Source organism: Dermacentor albipictus, unplaced genomic scaffold (assembly GCF_038994185.2).
Source record: "Dermacentor albipictus isolate Rhodes 1998 colony unplaced genomic scaffold, USDA_Dalb.pri_finalv2 scaffold_66, whole genome shotgun sequence".
Classification (NCBI taxonomy): domain Eukaryota; kingdom Metazoa; phylum Arthropoda; class Arachnida; order Ixodida; family Ixodidae; genus Dermacentor; species Dermacentor albipictus.
Genome location: NW_027225620.1, coordinates 251,033 through 278,143, shown reverse-complemented (window position 1 = coordinate 278,143; position 27,111 = coordinate 251,033). Strand labels below are relative to the sequence as shown.

Genomic DNA, 27,111 nt, shown 5'->3' with positions numbered 1-27,111 from the left:
TGATTGCTCCTCCTTGCTTCGCGCGCCACAAGAGAGGGCACGCATCCTGGCCCCTGGGCAGCGCGGTTGGGTCCCCTACTCAGAGACAGTTATTACGCTGCACTTTACCGCCCTTTGACCTCCCTACTTTAGGAAACGCCTGGCCGCGTTCCTCGCTCGCCTGCTCACCCTCACAAGCTTTTACTCATACACAACGACACGGCGACTGCGACGGCAGAAATACGCCTGGAGTGCCCTATTAGTTGGTATCGGAATAAAACTGAGTAAATCAAGCTGGCTAGGGGCACACTTGTAGCCGCCGCGTCTCAAGGCGGGTGTCAATAAGCATTATTATCGTCATCATCATCATCAGCAGCAGCAGCAGCAGCAGCAGCAGTTAACGTCTCCGTATGGGATCCGTGAAAATCACTATGTTCAGTGACAAACTGTAGCACTCTATTACCTCTTAGCTGTTCTCTTAGACCATATCACAGAAGGAAGCTGCGCGTGGAGAGCAGGGTTTCACTACCAGTCGCCATGATTGGCTGACGCAAGTGTTTGGCATACGCCCCACTCTGCCAACTATCCACAAACTAGCACGGAAAGCTAACTAATTAAAATCAAACAAGGCGGTTATAACAAAAGGAGGGGTAAGGTAGAGGAAGGAGGCAAGAGTCTTCTCTCCACTTCAATATCCACGAGCAACGCTTCAATAAACAACCAAATATGACTGGCAATAGATCTGTGTTTGAATAAGCCTTGCTGCTTCTGAAGAGGTAGATTGGCCGCGCGCATCTGCTAATATTTTATGCTGTCGATATAGCAAGAAGGAGTGCAGGACTTACTGCACACAAGATTGAGCGAGATACTGCTTCACTGCTCAGCAAACAAACGAAACTACAACCGTTTCTATCACTAACAACGATAGCAGCTTGGCAGACTCCGTAGCGCTAAACAGAAGTTCCGAGCACCGCTAAGAGAGGGGCAGCCACACGCAGGGCGTAGCAGATCGTCGGGTTTCTGCGTGTGTATGGAGCATGTGTACAAAAATGATTTACATAGTTTATAAATTGACTTCACGCCACCCGCAACAGCTGTGCCGAGGCTGATCCGATGCGTTAACGACAAAACGGAACCGCAAAATATGAAAAGTAAGCTGAACAAAGGTGCATTTCTGGTTCATATGTTACCGACAGTTGGGTGATGCTTGGTCCTACGTAAGCTTTTAAATGTCGAAGCAATTCTATGCTTACCCCACGAGGAACCTGTACGTCACGTAAGACGAACGCAATGGCTCATGTCCCCGTAAGCAGGCACGTTCATTTAAATCAACCATACAACACACGCAACAGCATACAAACTCTGAACAAGGATACGAACCATAAGTGAAGCATTGCATAATGTATATGTAGTGGATCCGATTCCGCCGCCGCCGCCGCCGCCGTGAGCGTCTGCACAACGAGCGGATGTTTATGTTCGCGGCGCCGGCCTCATCGAGGCGTGGAAGTCACGTACAATAAAGTTTCAGTTTCACCGCCGCTCGGCTGCTCGCCGGTCGCTCTCAAAGTTCGTTCTCTTCTCTCTGCGCGCGTCTTTTATATAGCGGACGCATTTCGCGCCCCTATAGCTTGATGACCCGGACGTAGCAAGCTCACGCAATGGACGACGAAATGAACACTACTGTATTCAGCAACGAGCCCCCGGCTACGGGACGACACTACGTCTACCCGGCGAATTCTTCGCACCACCTGCAGTCCCCAACCTCTCGCCTCCTGCCTATGTTGAGCAACTTCGGTCGCTCTTTGAGCGCTTGCGACCAACATCACCTCGACAGCCCTCCACTTACGACGTTTTCGTAAGCAAAGACCTAGCTGCCTCAACTCACGTTTTCGTGCGCCGCGAACGCATCCGACCCGCCCTCACTGCACCGTACGACGGCCCGTTCGAAGTGCTACAGCGCGGAGAAAAGACTTTTACTGTTTCTGTGAACGGCCGTGAAAACGTGATTTCAATCGACCGTGTGAAACCCGCGTACATGGCAAACTTGTGCGTTCCTCTTGCACTCCCCACTCGTTCCCCGCCCGATTCTCCCCCATCCGTACCCTGCCCCGTGAGCAAACACGTGTCCTGGGCATCAGCGCGACAGCAGCGACCTTTGTTTCTACGGGGGGGGGGGGGGGGGGGGGGGAGCCCTGTGGTGGATCCGATTCCGCCGCCGCCGCCGCCGCCGTGAGCGTCTGCACAACGAGCGGATGTTTATGTTCGCGGCGCCGGCCTCATCGAGGCGTGGAAGCCACGTACAATAAAGTTTCAGTTTTACCGCCGCTCGGCTGCTCGCCGGTCGCTCTCAAAGTTCGTTCTCTTCTCTCTGCGCGCGTCTGTCTATAGCGGACGCATTTCGCGCCCCTATAGTATATAAGAGTGGGATCACGTTCAAAAAGATATATAATGACACAGGGCTGCATGGGCATGAGCAAGTGTCGCACCGCAGCAGTTCATGTCACCACGATGCTGTCGCATTTTCCATAATGGCGTCAAGAGGACCGCAGCTGCTGACTGAAAAATGGAAACGCTTAAATGCATAGTTGCAGTGTCAATACAGAAAACGCCAGAAATAACTCAACAGCTCTGCACAGAGCCGCTAACTACAGCAAGACGTTCACGAGCTCAACCAACAACAGGAAAGACGCCGTGCCGTTGGACAATGGCGTTCCAGGGAAGGCCGCAACGCAGAACCAGTGCGGGAAATAGAAGCGCGCAATACCCAGCGCCAACGAGAACAACGCGCCAACGGCACAGAGAGAGAGAGAGAGAGAGAAAAGGATGCACAGACAGGCAGGGAGGTTAACCAAAGGTTGATCCGGTTGGCTACCCTGCACGGGGGAAGGGTGAGGGAGGTTAAAAAGAGAAGGGAAGCGGAAGGGCGAGATAGCGAGAAACAGAGACGAACACGAACAGACCGCGTACACTACAGAATGGTAGGGGGCGGCGTTCTTAATGTGAAGCCACGCAGACTGCAGGAACCTGCACGAAGAATATTGCATACCCCGCTCACCAAATGTAGTGGTGGTTTCGCAACAGCTTCGCTAAACTAACCCTAATTCCCCTTAACACAAAAAGTCGTGGGTTCAATTCCCACCGCAGGTCGAGGGCGCGAATGCCCTAAGTCGATCTTAATTACTTGCCAAACTAGCGCCACATTAATTAACACGAATGGTAGTGGGTTCGTATGCCGTAATGAACTATCTCAATTAAGTCCGCCTTATGACGTTCGCTATCGAACATAAGCCAACGACTGATGAGGGTTGATAAGGGTCTATACTGGTCGGATCAAGTCCCACATCATAAAGAATGACAACGAGCTGCGTGGAAACGAGCAGGTGGCGCAATGCTTACGCATATGTACACAACTACCAGAGGAGTTTCTGCGCTATTTTCTTTTAAACTTCTGTCGGGTTGCAGCGGCACCCACACATAGCTCTCTTGAATACAACGCCAACGGAAAACCTCATATTAAACGGAGAGGAAGAACGAGAAGGCAAGGATATTTTCAACCTAACGTCACTACTTTCTTCGCTGTTGGAGTGCGACCCCCCCCCCCTCCCACATGTTCGGTACATAGCTTCAGGTTCTGCTTTTTTCTCTCCGGAAGCTGCCACTCCTGGCACTCGTCCTCGCAGTAGGGTTCTCCGTCCAGGGGGCAGACGCTCCCGCCATCTTGAACGACGGAGCCTCGCTGGCACTGCTCGCACAGGGCGTGACAACAGGGCAGTAGAACCGTCGCGCTCGGAATCACGTGGCACACGCAGCAGGCGTAACGAGTCAGCATCAACTCGTCGACGAACCGCGTCGGGCGCCAGTTGACGCCGCTTACCGAGTCACAAACTCGGTGCAGGGCTCGCCGTCCGTGATCAGGCATGGCAACAGCGGAGAGAGAATGCCGGGGCCTCACACAGAGGCCGGCGCTTCTTCCGTTTCTCCACTGTCACGTGACTCGCGATAACGTAGTCGGGTGACGCAGCCACAAGAGAGGTGCCGCCGATAGCGGCGATCGACGCCGCCGCACAGAATCGGTGTCCTATCCCTCCCGCACGCCCGCCTTTCAGGTTGTGCGCGCTCTGCCAGGAACATATCACGAAAGCAAACTTTGCACTCATCTGTTGCGTCGGACATGGACCCTCGAGCGATGTTCTTGCGAGATCCCATTGCGACTTCACCTATCAGCACACCTTAGAGTCACGGAATAACTTCATTGTACCACATGCGGTAGTCCTCGCCTCCTTGTTTATTTGACATCAGAGTGGACAACTGCACCTGATACACATCTTTCGCGCGCATAGAAACAGTTCGGTGCCTGTTGTCTGTCTGTCGCAAACAGGTGGACGCGCTTATCACCGGCCTGCCCTACTGGCGTCAGATGATGTGGTCTAGAAAGACTTACTTAGCTGAAAAATGTAACCGCCCATGGACCTATAAGGGACGCGGAATGGTGCTAGCGCTCATCTGGCAGCCTATTCCCGCCTTGTAGACGGGGAAGCTCTTGCTTGTCTGCGCTGCTGTTCTCCGACGCCTGTGCGGTTGTGTGAATTGCGAGAATGAAATCTGAAAACTGCTCCCAAGTATTAAACGGAGGAGTTTAGTCCTATACATGTCCTTGTTCGCGCTTTCTTAATTTTACTCTATAATATGATCCAATTAGCTCAGCAGCAAGCCTTCTTACCCTTTACTACGCTCGTACATGGCCGACGGAAATGCGCACCACGCGAGAACCGATTATGAACTTCCGCTCTCACGGGATTACAGCAGCGGATTCAGAGTTCTGCAGTGAAGAACCATACAAAATAGGCAATTCGCACTAACGAACTGTCATTATTCATTGGTCTGGGGCAGCTCAAGCAGCATTTACAAGGCGGTTACGGGAGTAGCGTTTGAAGCGCGATTAAGTGATAAGGAAGCAAACATTTCTGAGGAAAACTTTCTTTAAATTAAAACTAAGACACAACTTGTTTTCATTCAACAAAAACAGAATTCCAGATCGCTTTTATATGCATGTCGTGTGGGAAAAATTACAACTCTCTATCGCTTTATCATTAACAAAATAGAGCACTTTTTTTCAGCGCCCGCTATAAAGCAGCCTTCTCACTTTGCTATCAATTCAAATGGAACGCAGCTTTTGTAGCGTGCAGAAACGCGCGCTGGTAAAGTTGAAATCTACCATACAACCCCCCCCCCCCTCTCCCACTCCTTTGTTTGGTTGTTTGCTTTTCAGCGTTTGTCTAAATTCTGGTGGCGTTATGTTAGCGATGTGTGTTTCAACGGCGGTCAACGTCTTCTGCCGGAAATAGTGAGATATGACCGGCCGATTATTATTGACTTGGCTGTTTTCATTCGTCTGCGCTAAGCGACGGACGTGGCATCCAACGATGCCACCAGCACTCATCACCCGAAGCATTCTTCGGCCGGAAAAGCAATGACAATAAAGAATTTTTGTGCGTCCGGTATTCCGGCAAGCGCGGGCGGTTTGCCGGATGAGAGGGGAGCGTAAACGTGAGCGGCCAGATTGGTGGCGCCAGCTGGTGGTGCAAAGCTCAACCACCTAAGCACAGAGCCAATTACTACATTATTAGCTTGGATGTAAGTTTTCAACAGCGGCGTATTCGTTTTCACAATTACGCCACTGTCGAAAATTTGCACCAGCAGCGAAGCAGAATAAAGTAGGCTACTGCAATTTTAGCTCTGTGTGTCTGGTTGAACACTACAACACCAGGCGGCTGCAACGCTCCGGCCGCTCACGTTTACGCCCCGACCATCCGGTAATCCGCCCAAGCCGCCCCATTTGCCGGAATAGCGGACAAGCTCAAAGTCTCTATTCTGTTGATGGATGCGATTGCCACAGCGGTACCACTGGCGCATTGCTGCGTCGCGTTGCGCGCTAAATGCTCCAAACAGTCATCGAGTGGAATGGCAAGGCATTTGAAGATATTGCTCTAAAAGCGAGCCACCTAAATATATTGTGCGCGTTCAACAGTCAAAATAAAATCACGTTTTTTCTTTGATTTCTGAGTTACCCTCGCCAGGCCACAGAGCCACTTTTTGCGGCAACAGCAACAGCAACATCCTCAAATTTCGATTATACGCTGAAAATTGTTACGTGCCCTCAAGGGACCGTTTTACCGTAAAAATCTTTGTTAAAAATTGGCAGAATATTCGTTGAACCAAAATCTTTGAATTCACGCGAACCCATGATCAGGGAAGGCGATGTTCCCTGCCAACATCGACAATCTCGCCACTTGCCTCCGCCTCGTCTGCGCGAACAAAGTTATTCCCTTCGTTCTCCCATCGCAGGCTGCGTAAAAATATTTCCGAGCTGAAAAAGCTGATTAAGGAGCACTGTAAGCTTTTGTCTAGGCAACAATGGGGTGAGGTATGCAACTCGGTGGACGAGCAGGTGAGCAACGGGAGGTCGTGGGGCTTGCTTAAGCATTTGCTGAACGACTCCAATACGAGGGTTAGCCAGGGGCACGTCCTTGCTAGAGCTGTACACGAAGCAGTGGGGTCTGCCTCGGAAGAAGAGCTGGTTGAAAACCTGACCAACAAATACGTACCCGTTGCGGACCCGGATGCTCTTCTGACGGAGCAGGCCTACACGGGAGAGGACAACTTTTCCCTAGATGAGTACTTTTCTGTGGAAGAGTTACGCACGGTTTTGCATAACCTTAAGAGCAAGTCGGTTCCCTGACTGGACGGGATTTCGAACAGGCTTTTGAATAATCTGGACGATAGATCAATCAAGTACCTCACTGGGGAGGTTAACGCTATGTGGGGAGACGGGGTGGTTCCGGAGCAGTGGAAGACAGTTCTCACGGTGCTTGCTCCCAAGGCTGGCAAAGTACCGAGCATTGATAACTTAAGGCCTATTTCACTCCCTTCGTGTGTGGGTAAAGTGGCGGAGCATGCGGTGCTTAATCGGCTTACAAGATAGGTTGGGGAGAACCAGGTCTACCCCCACACTATGATTGGTTTTCGGGCCGGGCTGTCGACTGGAGAAGCAATGAAGCTCATCACACATCAGGTCATTGATGGACATGGAAGTGGCGTTAAGGCCATCCTAGGAACGGACCTGGAGAAGGCTTTTGACAACGTTCGGCACTCTTATATTCTTAAGTCCATTTCGCATCTTGGTCTCGGCGCGCCCTTTCATGACTATGTCAGGTCCTTCCTGTCAGGCAGGAAGGCTACCTTGAAGGTTGCGGAGCTATAGTCAAAGACTTTAAATCTTGGAGGCAGGGGCACTCCTCAGGGGGCCGTCATCTTCCCACATTGTTCAATCTGGCCATGGTCGGATTTACCAAGAAGCTATTCGAGATTGAGGGGATTAGGCACACCATGTGTGCAGATGACGTGACCATATGGTGTCCCGGTGTTAGTGAGGGCTATATCGAAAGTGTTCTGCGGGAGGCAGTAGATGTAATTGGGAATAATTTGGACCCGACGGGGTTAAGGTGCTCCCCCTCCAAGTCGGAGTTGTTCCTGTACAGTCCCACTAGAAGGGGACCCGAGCCAAGGGGATAGACCCCCGTGGACCAGCTGAGCATTCAGCTTCGTACAAGAAATAACGATCTCATACCTAGGGCTGATAAGATCAGGGTTCTCGCGATTATTATTGAGTTGAATGGCGCCAACACGCTGACGATCAAGAAGATCATTGCTAAGACGGAAAACGCGGTACGCCTAGTGAAGAGGGTGGCCAACAGGCAGATGGTGCTCAAGGAGGATAGTCTGATTAGACTTATGCATGCATTTGTATTATGTCACTTTACTTATGTTGCGGCCATGCACAAGTGGAAACCATCGGAGACGGAGAAGCTTGACACGCAGATTAGGAAGATCACGAAGAAAGTGTTGGGAGTGCCACTGTGCACCAGAACCGACCGACTTCTCCAGCTGGGAATTGATAATACCTCGGATGAGATAGCCGAGGCTCAGGAGAGGACGCAGATGGTGCGTCTCTCTACTACTAGCGCGGGTCGGCAGATTCTGAGAGAGTTAGGTGTTCATCAGGAGATGATTTTGCAGATTCATGTCGGTATTCCGCTGAAGTCCGTAATCGGTATCGGTAAGCCTGTTCCCAGGAACATGCATCCGGAGCAAAATGTTGGTAGAGGAAAGGCCAGGGAAGCTTGCCTGCTGAGACTCATTCGTGATGAGAATCAGGAGGTTGGCTTTGTCGATGCTTCTTCTAACGAGGAGAGAAAGCTCTTTACCATAGTTGTCGCGGCCCCGCAGGGGCGTCTGCGTCAGCAGGCGTTTGGTGTGTTGCGACACTACGGACCCGAGCACACGAGGATTGGCCCCTCCCGCGTGTAGCCGTGCGCGGCTTAGCCGTGTCTGGGGAAAAGGGGATCCTGGGGTTTGAGCCGAAGCTGGGTGTTTGGACCTTTAAGGCCCCCCGGCGGAGGCAACACACCCCTTTGGCCTCTGCTTCACATAGACGGCACCCCCGGACTGACCCACCCGGGGGAAACCGGCAGTTGCCTTTTCCTATCCCCCTCTCCATTCTGCGTCTTTTTCTCTTCCTTTCAATCTTTCCTGTCTTCTCGTCTCTTCTGTTTACTTCCGAATTTCCTGGCAGCGAGGGTTAACCTTGTGTGGGTGGCCAACCTTGGGTACTCCAGATTGGGTTATAGCAGCACCGTACAACTGGCGAGGGCTTGTCTTATACATAGGATCTGCTCCGTCCCCATGTTGGGCTCGGTGGTGGGCGGTTGGCGCTGCTGCCGAACTCAAGACCCCTATATGGCTTCAAGTAAACCACTATCCCTTGATCGCCCTCTGAAAAGAGGGCGCACCGATGCAAGTTTCCAATTCTTTTTGAAGAGCAATGAGGAACATTACCTTAAGTACCATGTCATACACAGTGAAAGCAACACAAGCGTGCGCAAATTCTCCCCCTTCTTGGTGGCGAAATGCCTTGCAAGCACGATAGGACCTGGATATAAAGCAACAAAGATGTCTAATGGAGACCTACTCCTTGAATTAAAAGATAAAATCCAATATGAGAAAATGAATGACCTGGAATGCATAGGCGATGTAGCGGTCACTGTGTCCGCACATCGAACCATGAACACAAGCCGTGGAGTAATCTCTGAAGACGACTTCATGGACCTTAGTAATGAAGAGCTGCTTGAAGGTTTTCAGGATCAAAATGTCATCAAAGTAGAACGAATTCTAATCCGCAGGAATAACGAACAACTTCGAACAAAGCACATTGTACTAACCTTTGGTACCAGTGTGTTGCCTAGTACAGTGGATGCAGGCTATATTAAAGTACGTGTAAGGCCGTACATTCCAAATCCTCGACGGTGCTTTAAAGGGAAGCTGAAGCGGTTTTCAATTTCCATGAATTGCTGGGATTGGGAAGAACAGACCTAATAATTTACGGTTCCGAAATTTTTTCCTTCGTTTTGTTAATATAAGGGGCGGAAATCGCTTTCTAAATCACCCCCGCGGACACGCCCCCATCGCTTCCCGGAGCGCCGGGTGAGGAGGTTACCAGAGGAGAGAACCGGCGAGAGTGACGTCACTGGCGGAGACCGAGCTGCCGGACCGGCGTGCTGGCATGCGCTGGCATGCCTCTTTCCGTCCTGCGCTTTACTGAACGACGCTACGAGAGATTTGCCGCCGCCGCCGCTCACGTTTGTTTTGCGATTTTCGTAAACTGTTCTTTCCTTCTGTGCTGCGTGAGTGCCTACAGCCAAGGGCGCCCAACATGCCCTCGTTCTGTGCAGCAATCGGCTGCGCGAACACACGCGGGCGAGACGATGTGGTGTTTCACAGGTTCCCGAAGGACAAGAAGCTTGCAGCGCAGTGCGGTGAGGAGAGATAAATTCGTGCCGACGAAATCAACTGTGCTGTGCTCGGACCATTTCCGCGATAGCCGGATAGCCTTACGACAAATGCGGAAACGCGTTGTTGCTAGCGTTGCTATACTCCGTTTCATACATCAGGTGCAACGCTGTGGAGGCTTGAGATACAGTGGCTGCGTTCGCACTTAGAAAAAGTTCGGTGTTTCTTGACCCGATTTTTGCGAAAACTTTTCATATATAAGCTCAGTTCTGAATGAAAAAAAAAAGAATTTACCCACAGAAACAATCCGTGTACTTATACGGCTGCTAACACGTTCTTATAAATCAATTTTCTTTTCGGCATTCTTTAATTGCAGCCCGTCGCGGCAACTTCACGTGCATGCTCGCGCGAGCAAATGCCGCTGGCACGCTGCGAACCATAGACGGAAACGCGCGCAGTAATAAATTTTGGTAACCGGACTTCGTGTGTAGCTTCCACAGCGTTGCACCTGAGGTATAAATTGGAGTATAGGCTTGCCTAGTGACATTCGACGTACGGTTGCAGTTATCATGTTTACCACACGGCGGTGCTAAAACTGCCTAATATCTTTATGTCAACATTAGCATGGAGCGCGCATACCGATTCTTGATCGAGCCACAATCGCAAAGTCGTCGAACCATATTCTGAATATTGCACTTATAATCCCCCTGACCATCTCGATCTGGATGTGTATGATAAGCAACTTCCATGACTGTACCTCGCAGCACTGCACGTGCGCGCTTTGAAACGCGGCACTTATGTTCGCGATCGTGTATCAACGCTCAGAAAACCACGGGACTTCAGACAAGCAGCGGCAAGGTGCTTGACATCGCGGAATTGTACCCGTGTTTACAATCTAATGAGAAGTTAGTGCTTCGGCATTCTTCCAGCAGCAAGTTCCCAGTGACACTTTAGCGCATTTTTTCTCCCGTCATTGGAACGTGCAGCTACATGAAAAAAAAAAGCATACGTAACAGCTAAGATTTCCAGCGCGCGAGAAGGTGTACACACCGCTCTCGCTTTTGGCACACTCAACATCGTCGTTGCCGCCATCGTTTTCCGTATCGGCTGTCGGTTCGAACATGTACGGCGAAAATACAAGCTGTCCGAGACAGCGAGAACGTTCCATAATGCTACAACTCAGCTATGCAGCCAGAACAGAACAGCGTGCTACGCTCTCAAACGGCGGCGCCGACCGGCGACTGCCGCCACTGACGTCACAGCTGCTCCGACCAATCACGGGCAACAGCGACGTTCGCGCGATACCCTGAGGCGCTGGTGCGCGTTTTCATGAAAAAACAGCCGCTTGCGCTTGTTTCCGCCCTTTTTGAACGAGATATTCGTGTTCAGGGGACTCAAAACTGTAGAATGCCGCAGAGAACTCATTTTTTTCGAAAAGTGTTTCAGCTTCCCTTTAAGTGCCAGAGGTATGGGCACGGTTCCCAGACATGCCGAGGACGGCAGACTTGCGCGAAATGCAGCTCGAACGATCATGCATCAGACACTTGCGACTCATCTCCACATTGCGTGAACTGTGACGGAAGCCATCCAGCTTACTCTAGAACGTGCCTCAAGTGGAAGAAAGAAAAAGAAATCATTACATTAAAGGTCAAAGAAAATATAACATTTCACGAAGCAAGAAAACGTCTGTCATACCTGAATCACACGAGCTTTTCCGAGGTGGCGCGACGGGGGGCAGCGTCACAAATCCCTCGGGAGTCTACCGCGGTCACTGACAGTGGCCGGGTAATCACTCCGCCTGCCCCCCTGGTGGTTGCAGCAAGTGCTGCTCCATCAACATCGAAAGTGGACCTGCCGACTCCAGTCCCGTAGGCCCCAAAGCTAATCCGAACTCCACGGCCTGGGACGCGAGTTTCAGCGCCTAGTTCACGATCCTCCAGCACCTCGGAAAAGGTTATGGAGGTCGATCAAAAATCGCCGGCGTCATCGACGCCGAAAGATCAGCGCTCTCAGGAGCGCGCTAGGAGAGATAAAATTCCTATAACTACTCAAAGAAAGGGTCCGGTAACCTAAACGGTTACCGCCCTAGTATACATATCCATCTATCTTTACCACGTGCTCTTGAACACAGACAACCAAAATCTTCCTCGATATGGCTACACAAATAATTCAATGGAATGCCAGGGGCCTATTTCGCAATCTAGATGATATCAAAGATCTACTAGCGGAATATCAGCCACGTCTGTTCTGTGTTCAAGAAACACATTTAATCTCTACACACCAGAACTTCTTAAAACAGTACATAGTTTTCCGTAAAGATAGAAATAATGGTAATTCTTCTGGCGGTGTGGCAATCATAGTCCAAAAGTCAGTTGCATGCCAGCATGTATCACTTCAAAGTTCATTTGAAGCATTGGCTGTTCGGGCTATATTGTTTAACCAACTTATAACTATTTGCTCTATATATTTACCGCCTGATGAAAGGTTTGATATTGCTGAATTTGAAAAGCTGATTGACCAGCTTCCCGAACCTTATATAATAATCGGAGACTTCAATGCTCACAGCACATTCTGGGGTGACTCAAGATGTGATGCGAGAGGACGGGCAATAGAGAACTTCCTTCTTTCTTCTGGAGCCTGCCTATTTAACAAGGCAGAGCCAACCTTTTACAGTTCCACACACAACACGTTTTCATGTATAGATTTAGCAATAGGGTCAGCGTCACTTCTTCCATACCTGGAATGGAGAGTTATCAGTAATCCATATGGGAGCGATCATTTTCCTACACTCCTAGAAACAACGAAGTGGCACGATGGACCAGCTTATCCCCCAAAGTGGAAAATTCATAGTGCAGACTGGTCAAAATTTAGAAACATAAGTAAACTGTGCATAGAAGAAGTGGACCATCTAGGTGTAGAGGAACTGGCTAGCTACATCAGTGAACATATCCTCTGTTCTGCTAAAAACTGTATACCTCAGTCCTGCACAGATAAACCCAATCCGAAGCCGTGGTGGAACAAAGACTGCGAAACTGCAAAGAAACGCCAGAACAAAGCATGGAGTAGATTTTCACGCTATCCAACCACAGAAAACGTAATAGAATTTAAGCGCTGCAAAGCAAATGGACGCCGTATCCGCCGAATATCCAAAAGAGAAAGCTGGACACGCTACCTATCCTCAATAAACTCATACACGGACGCTAGCAAAGTATATAGTAGGGTACGTAAACTAAAAGGACAGCGTCCAAATCCTTTTCCTCTCGTCAATAGCTCTGGTGAGTCAATAGAAGTTCAAGCAAACACTCTTGGCGAGCACTTTGAGAGAGTATCAAGTTCAGAAAACTATTCCGAAACTTTCTTAAAGCATAAAAGAATAGCTGAAAATATTCCTCTGCGTCCAAACAAGTCATCAGAAGGGTACAATAGACCGTTAACATTCCATGAACTCAAGCTTGCCCTAGGCTCTTGTGGTAGCTCGGCTCCAGGTTCTGACGCAATAACTTATGAAATCATCAACAATCTGCCTCATGAGACCCTAAACTGCCTGTTAGGCTTTTACAATGAAGTATTTGCTACTGGCCAAATACCTTCATTTTGGAAAGAAGCAATAGTCCTACCAATACTCAAACACGGCAAAGACCCTTCCTTAGTTAACAGTTACAGACCTATTGCACTCACTAGCTGCTTAAGTATTTGAAAAGATGATTAACCGACGCCTTGTCTTCTTTTTGGAATATAATGGTATATTGGACCCTCGCCAATCTGGCTTCCGAAGAGGGAGGTCTACTACTGATAATCTAGTTCTCCTTGAATCATATATACGTGATGCATTTGTACATAGCCAATACTGTCTATCTATATTCTTTGATCTTGAGAAGGCATATGATACTGCCTGGCGATACGGTATTCTGCAAGACCTGTCTTCCTATGGAATTTGTGGTAGCATGCTGAATATTTAGCAAAATTACTTATGTGAAAGGAAGTTCCGCGTTAGAATTGGCAATGTACTATCGCGTACTTTTATTCAAGAAAACGGAGTACCACAGGGAGGAGTGCTAAGTTGCACACTTTTTATAATCAAAATGAACTCTCTGCGCTCTGTTATACCTTCAATGGTATCGTATTCCGTCTATGTGGACGACATCCAAATCAGCTTTAAATCTTGCAACCTGTCCATATGTGAACGCCAGATACAGTTGAGTGTTAATCGGCTCACGAAATGGGCAGACGAAAACGGGTTTCGATTCAATGTAGAAAAGACTTCCTGTGTGCTGTTTTCCAGACGAAGAGGTGTATGTCCTGACCCTTGCATTACCATGCATGGGAGAAACCTGGTAAATAGAAAAGAACAAAAATTTCTTGGTATAACATTCGATAGTAAGCTAACCTTCACGCAGCATATAAAACAGTTGAAGCTGAAATGTCTTAAAACCATGAACCTTTTAAAGATTTTATCCCATCAGTCGTGGGGAACAGATAGGTATTGCCTCCTATCTCTTTTTAAAAGCCTTGTGTTGTCACGCATAGACTACGGATGTATTGTTTACCAGTCTGCTTCAAAGACAACACTTAAGCAACTCGATCCTGTCTATTACTTAGGTATCCGCCTAGCTCTTGGTGCCTTTAGAACGAGCCCCGTCCAAAGTCTATACGGAGAATCGGATCAGTGGCCGCTGAATTATCAACGTACATATCTGGGAGTCACCTATGCAATAAGAATCATGTCACTAAAACACCACCCATGCAAAGCACTCATAAGTGATCAGTCCACAAACCAGTTGTACTTAAACAGGCCTTCACACACCCCACCGTTCCCGTTGGCAGTAATATCTGTTGCGGAAAAACTCGGAGTACTTTTCACAGATCTACAGGAAAGTGACAATGCTGAACCTATTCCACCCTGGGAACAATGTACAGTTACCTGTGACTTGTCCTTTAGAGAACTGAACAAAAAGAGTTGTCCAAGTGCCCTCATCCAGCAACATTTCTTGGCCCTTGAAGACAAGTATAGGTCAACGGCATTTTTCACTGATGCTTCGAAGTCGGCAACTTCGGTATCATGTGCAGCCCATGGCCCAAACTTCTCCAACGCTAAAACCCTACATAACCATAGCAGCATTTTTACAGCCGAAGCGTATGGTATCCTGATCACTGTTGAATACATAGTGCAGCACAAGATACAAAAGTCCATAATATACACAGATTCCTTAAGTGTTGTCACAGCCCTGTCCTGTGGCAAAACAAGCCGAAACCCTGTAATAAACATGCTCCTTAAAGACATTCACCTAGCATATAAACAAAACCTAGCTCTTGTTGTATGCTGGGTGCCAGGACACTCTGGGATTGCAGGCAATGAAATGGCAGACAAGAATGCTGGACAAGCGGCTCATCGGGATAATATTGATGTAAGCTGGGTACCTGGTGTAGATATGAAACCTGCTGTACGAAAGTTGCTTCATAACCATTGGCAAGCTGAGTGGGACAAGCAAGTGGAAAATAAGCTGCACCTGCTTAAACCGTGATTAAGCAAACCTTTCCCACTGAAGCTTGATAGGCACACCGAAGTCGTCCTAGCACGACTCAGAATTGGACACACTTATGGCACACACAAACACCTATTGACTGCTACTGACCCCCCGACGTGCACACGCTGCGGTGAGAACTTAACCGTCTTACATATCCTCATTCAATGTCCCGAACTTCACCAAGAGCGATTAGCTCATTTTAAGGAACTCTACACACACCATATACCACCCCATCCCTCGATGTTCTTATCAGAAGATGCACTTTTTAACTTTAAAAGAGTGCTTAATTATCTTGCTCAAGCTAACTTTCTAGATATCATCTCATTCCATGCTAACCATCAGACTGTGCCTCACAGGTGAAGTACAGTCTGATGCACATAAGTATGTCTGAGCTCTTGCACTTCTTGCGTAGGCAAGAATTGTACAGCAAGGGACTCGGGCAATCCGCAACAATTTACCATGTGTCCCTATAACCTATAATTTTAGAATTCATCCACCAGTATTTATATATTTCTTTTACGTGTAGGCCTCTATACAGCCTCTATTTTAAGTCACAGCACCAAACCCTCATAGCACAGTCACAGCACCAAACATATGTCCTGGCGCTCTTTGGCCTTAGATGCCCTTGCGCCATTAAACTCCAATCATCATCATCATAGTTGTCGCGGACAATGAGGGCAGGGTCGGTAACGCTGCTACCGTTCGGACTGATGGGCCAGAGTTTGCGCAGCCAGCGTCTATTGCGCTCGCCCTGGTTGGCAGGCGCAGGCCTTTTTTATATAGCGATTCAAAGTCGGCCGTTAGGGCCTTTGAGAAGGGCTCAATGGCTAAGGTTGCTTTTAAAATTTTGCAGACATGCGAGATCTCCCAACACTGCTTATGTTGGTTCCCTGCTCACCTTGGAATGATCGAGGGAGCCCCTCCGTATCTCAATGATTCCGCTCATGAGGCAGCGCGAGATCTTACCCTCCACTCTGCCCCGTGTAACGGCGTGGCGGTACTCCCCGAGAACAGAGACTCCTCTTCCACATACAATAAAATCACAAAGTATTACCTTATTTAGTAAAGCCATGTCTTTACTATGGTATTCAAAATACTTAAGACCTGTCGTACAGAATCTTCAAAAGAAATGTCATTACGTACTTTTAATAAGGTCATAAAATCATCGACATATCTAAAAACCTTTAAAACCGGATCTCTAAAAAAATCTCGATCCAAAAGGCGATCAACATGAGATAAAAAAATAGGCGCAACACAGGACCCTATACAAATGCCATTGCGCTGCAGAAAAGGCTGCCTGTCAAAAAGGCTAAAAGTAACTGATAAAATACTAAAAGCTTTAAAAATCATCAAGGGACACTCCTGCTGAGGACTGAAAAAAGAGTTCGCCTGAATTTTGAACAGTCTCCTTCACAGCAACTAAAATGTCTGAGTCGCTTGCAGTCGCCTCTGCCTCATGTGCCCGAGAACTTTCCTCCTCTCTCGAAGCTGGCGCGCATTCGTGCAGCTGAGTTTGCAGCGCGTTCGTGCAGTTGATAATTTCTCTGCGGCTGCAAACACGGTGGAGTTCAGAGTATCGAGGCTAACCGCTAGTGTGGCGTTTAACACTTGAAGCTGGGTGCATTGGGCTCTTGCAGCCTCAGCGATTTGGTTCACTTGGCTTTGAAGCGCCGGGATTCCGTCTTCGTAGCGGTTCCCCGTTTTGCCCTCGATCCCTTGCGCTGTCGCAGTGACGTCACCGGCAGCGGCTTGACCTTCATGCGAGGACTCGGTGAGCATCGCATATGAGACGTTGCCAGCACCGCACCCGCTGATGTAGTGCACTGCTAGCTTAACGTTCGGAATATCCTCGCCGCAACGTTGACACGGAGAAACGTGGAAAACGCACTCTGCCTCGAAGGGTTGCAGGAGCACCGCCAGGGGGCCGACGAAGTCGCATCCTTCGTTCCAGCAGTAAGCCTGGAATTGAAAAGCAAAGCAGGCAGGATATTCTGTTAACAATGTATTTATATCTCGTAAATGAAGATTATATATCATTGTCGGTAATTCGCGGGAAGCCCGCCTGCATTGCGCTGAATATTTATGACGTGATCTATCTCATAGTAAAAGCCAGGTCATGGTAAATTCATCAAGACGAGAAGTGCACATGTTTAGGTGTAGGTGGCCGGATCATGGCTGATCACTGCATTTTATTATTGAAGTCGTTTCTACTTTGAACACAACTGGCTCCAAACAATATGTTCACTTTTTTGTCATCAGATCCATTAGGAGTGTAAAGCATCGTAACATGTTGCCCCGTTCGTTTTGTTTCCATTCTTTGCATCGAATTCGCTATCTGTTTCTCTTTTTGACGACTCCTGGTTACTCTGTGCTTGGTCTAGATGTCTAGATGTTTTTCATGTACACTGCTCACGGAATAAAACGCGACAATTTAGGGCTAAGTAATGCGCACACTTCCGTTTCAACCGGTTGTAGTTCGTGTCACATCGACGTAATTTTGGCGCGTACACTTCCATCGGAGTCCTCATCACCTTTGGTGACCAAATTCCTAGCGACATGACATGGTGCTCTCGCGTACTTTGCACATATGTAGGGGTCTACTAAATGATCCGTGTCCCATTTCATTCTGTGAGCACTGTACAGAGACCTGCTCACTTTAGCCACCCATTTATTTTCCTCGATGTCCCTCAGTATTTCTCCACAACTTTTTTGCTCGGTGGTTCACTAACTTCAAAAGAGGCCCAACCCATGTCACGCTCCACTGCTTCCTTTGTGGTATTACTAAGGGCGCTCGAAGTCCATCGGCCAGCCGATGTTTGGTTTACTTTCCACCCCGACGTGATAACCGAATTGAAGCAGGAACTAGCATTTGCGAATGTTAGGCGTGGCACTAATATTCCTTTTCAGATTCTACGCACCCCTGCATTTATTTTGAACGCAAAATGCTCTACGTTTCATCATTAGAGCATTCCGCTTCGCGGTTATTTTCAGATTATTTTGTTGGGTCCTTGAGTAACTCTTTCCTTCGTGTATGTATGCACCGAGTTATGGATATTGTTTGACTGTGGGTACGACTGGCTGTTGAATTGACACTACGTAAGTACTCGTCTCTTCACTGAAGATAGAATTACCGATTTTCCCTAACTATGCTTCACGCCTGCATTTGTCGCCGTTTCACCACATATATTTGCAAGTGTCTGCAAATCTCTTGCATTGTCCGCTAGTGGCATTGTGTCGTCCGCATACATCAGTCCGGGTGCTTTATGTTTCACAATCTGTCCATTACGCATGGGGGATAATGCAGAGAAATCAAACGTTAATCCATTGTTTACGGTCTTTATATGTCATTAAGATAAAGCGTGAACAACAATGGAGACAGAGGACGTCCTTGCTTCAGTCCTTCGTGAATTTCCACCACTTCTATACACGTTCGACCTGGGCATGCAATTCGCGCTCGGTTGTCTATATATCTCCCTGAGCAGTTCGTGCGCATTAGTTTACACTGTCCACTCATGTGGCGCCATCTGACAGCCCAAAATGAACACATTTTTTCGCCCCGATTCAATTTCAAGGCCTAGCAGCGCGAAAATGGAAAACAGATCTCAATAATAAAGAAAAAAGCACGCTTATAATCTGTCATGACACTAAGGTATGGGTGATTGCGCAATTTTACTTTGTGCTGGCGCGACGGAGAGCAAGTAACACGGTCGAATTGGAATCGAAGCGGGCATCCTGACCACTGCCAAGCTGCTGAATAATGGTGACTGACGTTAGCCTGCCCAATAAATTTGCCCGGGTGCGCTGAAGAACGCGCATGCGCTGTTGCAGCCACAAGTCTCCGTAACCGTAACGCGTTAACACTTTGTGGTGAAACGAGATTGTAGATATTTACACGGGAACTTTGACGACTCATCTGATTTTACCGTAATCCCCTGCGCGAGCCGCAACAGGGGAAGAGGGTGGCCAGAGAAGGTTTCGGCGGGCCCTTGTCCTGCCCGAGTGCTGCACCAGAGTATCCTTGACAGGACACAACACTCGTACGCGAGTATAAAAGAGCCAGTCGGCATTCGGTGAAGAACGCACCCCGAACACGGTTGTCCAAGAGCAAGAGACCTTTGCACAGTCACGTTTGCGTGGGCTGGAAAACGCGAATGATGGACCGAAACGCCGAAACGGTTGTACCTACATGGGTGAATATCCTCCACATGACACTACACCTAAAGCAGGTTTATGATGGACTTGATACCCAGCCGGACTGGTACCCCATTTTGGTGAGGTGCCTGTCCTTACCACCCTTCTAAAGTGAAGCCACATTTCTACGCATAGTATGAACAAAGCCTTTTCTCTGAGTGACTATGATTGTGAACTTCATACACTGACTATGCACAACTGGTGGATATCGGGTTGCTGCTACTGTAATAAATACCATGAAAGAAAGAAAAAAAGAAATCACTGCCAGCAACCGCCACCCCCGAAAACCAGCGAAGTGTGGTAAACAAGCTATTCGCTTGAAAAGGACGATTGCGCAGAAACTATCGCGAATGATTGTCAGTATAAGCGAACACACCTTGCGAGCACAGAATCGCGGAGGCAGTAGCCGAGAAACTGGGGAGCAAATACAGGGTAATCTGGAAGTGCAAATAGACAACATGAAGCCATCCGAATGGAAGGGACACACAGAGACGACAGACTGGTTGCAAATGTTAGAATGTGCACTTCACTTCGACATTTTTGGAGCCAAACTTACTACGCCTGCCTAAAAACCTTTGAATCGACCGTTCCCAAACTGAGCATGCGCCGTTCATACCGTGATGGCATATCGGTGACAGCGACAATGGTAGCACCGATGGCCCTTACAGCGACAGCGAACTTTCGAAAGCAAGGGTAGCTGGTTTATTGAACCAGAGGTAGGCAAAATGCCAGTCTGCAAATAGTTGTAAACCATGATGAGGTCGAGCAGGCTATAGGTCTCTATTATTCTGACGGTGTTATGTCATGCTGCAAAGTAGCTATATCAGGCGGTAGGGAACTGCCTGTCGCCCCCCTCACCCGCCCCTCCTCCGTTTCTGTTTCCACAGAAATGTGATTAGGAGTCGTGAACAATCAGCGAGGACGCAGTTTCACGGGCTCGAGTGATCCGTAAGCTTTCATGGTTGACTACACGCTAGGTAGCCAGCCTTGATAGCAGCTCAACATATGCACTGAACACTGAACGCCGTTCGATATGAAAAGCTGACAAAACCTGGATTTGGAAACACAGCGGACACAAATTGAAAACAGCTGGGAATAGATTTCTCCTCGCTGTCACGGAGCTACACCTGGGTAGCTTTTCCGCAAGCGTCCACCTAGCGGGCAAGTCCATTTCATCTGGTGTTGCAGTTCTGATTGGCGGGGCTAGTCTGCGCGTCCGCAGTAGCGAGGCGCCACAGCCAATCAACACTTCAGCAGTCGACGAATTGGACGTGACCACTAGGTGGTCTATTAGAGACTACCTCCCCTGCACTGACCTCAAGGTTCTGCTTCTTCATCTCCGGAAGGAGCCACTTATTACACTCGACGTCACAGAAGGGTTGTCCGTCCAGTGGGAAGACGCTTCCGCCATCTTGGGCGACGCTGCCTGCCTGGCACTGCTCGCAGAGCACGTGACCACAGGGCAACGCGACCGTCCTGCTTGTAATCACGCCGCACACGCTGCAGGCGTAACGAATCACCATCAGCTCGTCAACAAACCACGTCGGGCACCATTTGACACCGCTGACCGATCCGCAGACACGGTGCAGAGCTCGCTGCTGAGGACCAGACATGGCAGCGACGGAGAGGCAAGGCCCACAGGAGCCGAAGGTTCACTAATGCTAACGTTTGTTCGCGATCACGTGACCACCGCTAACTGCAGGCGGTGGCGTGGTTGTTGCAGCGACGGCTGTAGAAGTTGCGTGGGTGACCAGCAAGCAGCAGTGTCTATATTGGGAATACCCGTGTCAGCTCACCTACGTTCGCGTTTTCTACCGTATGTGCGCCAGCTCCGTCTGGTGGCATCAACTGCATGAGTAGCTACCACGTCGCTACCATGATTGCCGGAGCGACACGTTGATAAGGTGTTCCTAGTACTGTCGGGTTGATCGAGAACTTCACGGAGCAATCAGTAATAGGGTTTGAAAGTTAACTGACAGGTTGCAAAGCACGGCGCCGCGCATGCGCACTCACGTCCAGGTTACAGTGCCGCGAAAGCACAGCACAGCAGTCACCTGCAGGAAATTGCCACACTCCCGCGACGCGCGTTCCGCGCTACAGCCGCGTGGTGTCGCGATGTCACCATGGTCGCATTTGTCGTCGAGTGTCCCTAGAGCATTCTCAGATCATGAACAGCAGGTTGCCATTACCTCTCAAGAGAAAAGTGTATAACGGCTCTGTCTTACCGGTACTCACGTACGGGGCAGAAACCTGGAGGCTTACGAAAAGGTTTCTACTTAAATTGAGGACCACGCAACGAGCTATGGGAAGAAGAATGATGGTTGTAACGTTAAGGGATTAGAAAAGAGCAGTCTGGGTGAGGGAACAAACGCGACTTAATGAGATCTTAGTTCAAATCAAGAAAAAGAAATGCGCATGGGCAGGACATGTGATGAGGAGGGAAGATAACCGATGGTCATTAATTGTTACGGACTGGATTCCAAAGGAACGGAAGCGGAGCAGGGGGTGGCAGAAGGTTAGGTGGGCGGATGAGGTTAAGAAGTTTTCAGGGAAGGCATGGCCAAAATTTGTACATGAGCGGGGTAGTTGGAGAAGTATGGCAGATGCCTTTGCCATGCAGTGGGCTTACCAGGCAATTGATGGTGACATCCCTAGTACTCCTGTGTGATCGTTTTCATTCGTCTACCTGTATAAACTGTTGCGAACATAGTGCTAAAAGCTTCAGCGCTGGAAAGGGGGTGAGGGAGCCGATTACAAGAGTTAGACGAGCAGAGGAGGCTATTGATCGAAGCCAGAACTTCAGAGAGCAAGTTGTCAAATTAAAATTACCTTTTGTAGTTTTACGTGACAAAACCCCGGTCTGATTATCAGGCACGGCATATATAGTGAAGGACTCATAATATGTCTTCGCGTTTCGCCCCCGCCGAAATGCGGCCTCCGCGGCAGATAATTTCCTCGAACCGATTGTTCGGCCTGCTCACGATGGGGCAGAAAGAGCGTCAGCTAGTGTTACGTCTTCCCAACCGGTGCCACCAGTGTTACGACATCCAACCGGTGCCACCAGTGTTACGAACTTGCACCGCTGCACCACGATAACGGCTTTGTGGTCCCGTAGCGCTCGTCACCCGTTTCGTGACAGAGCGTTGGTAGCGAAGACTCCGAGCCTGGCGTCGATGAGAATAACAAAAGGGACTTTATACATTATATACAGGTTATCATACAGGACATGAACGGATCGGCACTGGGGCCGAGAGCTCACACAAACGCGACTGTTCTCGCACGACGGCGTCTGGCGAAAACGCGTGACACATCTCACCCCAGTCGGGGCGACACTCTCTCCCGGTGGGTTGGCGGATCCTGTTTTCGAGCGGCGTGTCTCTGCTTTTATAATCCCCGAGGCCCATTGTCACTCAACCGGCCCAATACAAAGTCAGCACACGACGGTCGTCCGAGGGGTCCAACCAGCGACCGCGCTGGCCACCCGGTTCAAAGTTCGCGCGCGCGGTGACCTCCAGGCAAGGGAGGTGCGGCGCCGGGCTGTCGGGCACACGCGGGCACGTCTAAACACGCTGCTTCGCCGAGGCTTCTCCCGCCGAAGGCGCAGCATCTTGACTTGTGAAGGGAGAATTGTGGCGCTCGCAGGATAGATTCTGCCTCTTGCAGATTCGGGATCCGGGCTTGTGGTAATGGCACAACAGCATCCCCGCCCTCAGATAAGGCGCCGGGAAGACGAGCTGCCTCCACGTGGCTCGGATGCCAGGCGCGCACGTTCGTCAGGCTCGTCCAAGTTCACGTCCATTGTCGGGACTCCAGGTAACATCACGTGCGCAGGTCCGACTCGCCAGGACAGGAGCTCTGCTCACCACGTCGTCGCCAAGGCACCTTGACCAGCTCCGCTCGGGTCGTTCCTAAGACCTTGCTTCTCGCCACTGGTCCCGCTTGGTCGTTCTGCAGCTTGCAAAACCGACCGGCAAAAAGGCAACACCCAACACGAACAAGTGCCCTCTGTCTCCCGTCAAACACCAGACAAGGCCATAATTCAAATCAACCTAACCAAATTGCTATCCCTCTTTTTGCTCCCGCTGCAACAAGAGGCAGGTGTACGATCTAGTACACAAGGCTCAAACAACCAGTTTTCAAATTAACAACACAATAAAATAGACAAGAAACAATTATTAATCAGCAATAATAATTACAAGTAGAATGGTCCCCTTGAAATCGCTTGGACCGAAAACATACTTCTGAGGAAGCAAATGAGGTCATTCATTTTTCCCGGCGATATTTTCGCGGAATCCGAAGCTGCTTATATTTGCGACCCTGCTTATCCGTGTAGCGGCGGTACAATAAGCCAGATTCCTTGCCAAATGAAACCCCCTTTTCTTTCACTCCCCGTTTGACGCTCTTCCTCAGATCGGCTAGTGAACAATCTTCCTGTTGTTCGCGAATCCGAGTTTCCCTTTCAACTGCAGCCTGCTCCTGCCAGCTGGCGGAAACCGGAGCGAGTGTGGAGCCCGCGTCGCCTGATTGCGGCGTCGGGTCTATATCGCGGCTAGCACTGCACGCGTCACTCCCACTCACTTCCAGGACCCGCTCGTCTAGGCCAGCCTCCGAGCTCTGCCTCTCCCGTGACTGCTCGCCACTCAAGTTACCGTGATCGGTCCGTGTGCCGCACCGCTGTTCACTCACCGACGCAAAGTCAAGTTCCCTCGACAGCGGGCGCGCTTTGGATCGCGTGGGGGCCATGTACGCCACGTCGGCAAAGAATGATTTGCCCTGATCCCTCAGCAGCTGCTCCGAGCTATTTGAGAAGAGGTAGGAAAATTGCTCCGGGAGGGCGGCTGACACAGCGGCTTCGGTGTTAAGTTTCCCAAATTCTCCTTCAATGCTAACCGTTGCGATCGGTAAACAGACACTCTCCTTCTCGGCCACTTGCCGTATCCTAACGCACTCTCCCGTAAAATCACTCGAGGAGACGAAAGACGGGTGAACAACGTCCATAGTTGCTGCAGAGTCCCGCAGTGCTCGGCACTTCTTGCCGTTTACCTTAATTTCCTGCACATAGGGCTCCAATAGACGTATGTTCTTGTGAGTTTCCTGTATCGTTGCAAAAGCAATTCTCTCTGGGCAGCTTGCAGCGATGTGCCCTTGCTTTTTGCAATTGTAGCAGGTTAACGGTTTCCGTTTTTCAAAAGAACGCGTCATTTCGTCTCGCTGTTTCGGACCATCGTCATCATTCTGAGATGCATTCTGTCCTTCCCTTACAGTTTCTTTGGTAAGGGATTCGTCGTCCCGAAACTCGCGACGCGTGATTTCCTTCCGTTCGTCGGGCTTCCCGTAAAACCCATCTCTTCTATCTGCTTTTTCTATGCGCACTGCCTTGCTGTGCAAGCTGCGGCGGGTGTAATACTCTTCCGCTAACTCTGCTGCCTTGTTTAGCTTAACCTCCTTTAGCCTATCTTGCAGCCAGAGCCGGACATCCTCATCAATGCAACGGTAGAACTGCTCCAACGCGATGCATTCGACAATTTTGTCGCGGTCGTCGTAAACCTCTTCGCCCTTCAGCCATTCCACCAAGTCGGCTTTTAGACGAAACGCGAAGTCAACATTCGACTCCTTACCCTTTTTTGCATACCGGAACCTCTGCCGGAAAGCTTCGGGCGACAATTTGTACTTCCGCAGTAGCGCTTCCTTCACATCACTGTAGCTCTCAAACGCCTCTTTCGGTAAGCAAGTTATTACGTCTGATGCCTCCCCAGGAAGCAACGCTAACAGATTCTGTGCCCAGAGGGATCGCTCAATGCTATTCGGTTCGCACACGTGCTCAAATTTCACGAGGTATTTGGCCATATCCTCTCCGACGACAAAGGGTGGAAGTTGATCGCGTATTCTTGGAACATTAGAAGTGAGACTAGGCGCCGGCGAGTTATTTCGGATCTCCAACTCTTTCATTTTAAGCTCGTGCTCACGTCGCTCCCTCTCTCTCCTTTCCTCCTTTTCCTCCTCGCGAAGTTCCTTTTCCTCCTCGCGACGTTGCTGTTCTCTCCTTTCCTGCTCGCAACGTTCCTTCTCCTCCCTTTCCCGACGTTCATTGATATCCGCCCAGGCCTCAGCGGCTTCCTCAGCCGTTACGTCCCCAGTCCTCATGACCTCAAGGATCGCATTCTTTCTTTTGGTTGAGCCCAACTCAATGCCCAACTCCTCACAAATTTCGAGAAGTTCCTTCACCTTGTACTTCTCCATCGTTCACACTGTCCTCCTGCTGTTTACCCTTTTTGAATATACCTGCCGTACGCTACTATAACACTACTAGTAAGACATATGCAAGTATTTCACACACTTCCCTGTTTACCCTCTCAGCATCCCCTGGTTTTCAAAACACTCTTACTAGGCTTGAAACACACAAGGTTAAACACAATGCAACACCAAGTCAATCCCTGAGCTACTATAACCTGTGTCAGAGAAAGTCTGGTGTTTGAGGTAAACTTCAGGCACTCACCGCGCCGAGGTAGCTGATGCCGGTCAATCCCGTAGCTGCCATCCAGTGTTACGTCTTCCCAACCGGTGCCACCAGTGTTACGACATCCAACCGGTGCCACCAGTGTTACGAACTTGCACCGCTGCACCACGATAACGGCTTTGTGGTCCCGTAGCGCTCGTCACCCGTTTCGTGACAGAGCGTTGGTAGCGAAGACTCCGAGCCTGGCGTCGATGAGAATAACAAAAGGGACTTTATACATTATATACAGGTTATCATACAGGACATGAACGGATCGGCACTGGGGCCGAGAGCTCACACAAACGCGACTGTTCTCGCACGACGGCGTCCGGCGAAAACGCGTGACACATCTCACCCCAGTCGGGGCGACACTCTCTCCCGGCGGGTTGGCGGATCCTGTTTTCGAGCGGCGTGTCTCTGCTTTTATAATCCCCGAGGCCCATTGTCACTCAACCGGCCCAATACAAAGTCAGCACACGACGGTCGTCCGAGGGGTCCAACCAGCGACCGCGCTGGCCACCCGGTTCAAAGTTCGCGCGCGCGGTGACCTCCAGGCAAGGGAGGTGCGGCGCCGGGCTGTCGGGCACACGCGGGCACGTCTAAACGCGCTGCTTCGCCGAGGCTTCTCCCGCACGAAGGCGCAGCATCTTGACTTGTGAAGGGAGAATTGTGGCGCTCGCAGGATAGATTCTGCCTCTTGCAGATTCGGGATCCGGGCTTGTGGTAATGGCACAACACTAGACAACATGGGAGAAATAAACAGATTTTTCTATGCTTTTTTCGATATGAAACGAAGCTTGCACTTTTTCGGAATAATTTCGTCCGTATGACCAAGCAAGCATACATGACTGTGAACATTTAAATATTTCGGTCCTTTGGGCCTACCTTGTGGCCATCGCAGGGGTTGAATTGATGTGGCATTTCGGTTGAGCATCTTGCTGGTGTGTCATGCGCTGATCATGAATTCGGACCGCAGCGACTGCGTTTCGATGGGGGTGAATTGCAGAAACGCCCGTGAACAGGGAATAATTGTGTGCGGGTTAAGGAAGCCCAGGCCGTGAAATCTAAACCGAA

The 27,111-nt window shown here is 49.7% G+C and overlaps 1 protein-coding gene across 3 annotated transcripts in view; it reads right to left on the bottom strand.

The window, feature by feature from the left end:
• The window catches only part of LOC135916324 (uncharacterized), a 45,681-nt gene that overhangs the window by 5,132 nt on the left and 13,438 nt on the right, over positions 1-27,111 (bottom strand). For 2 of the 3 annotated variants that reach the window (XM_065449658.2, XM_065449657.2), the window contains one exon: positions 17,239-17,309. In XM_065449658.2, the coding sequence (XP_065305730.2) occupies positions 17,239-17,309 (71 nt within the window). Of the gene's footprint in view, positions 1-13,909; positions 14,157-17,238; positions 17,310-27,111 lie in introns of those variants that run through there. The other variant, XM_065449659.2, reaches the window with a different exon arrangement.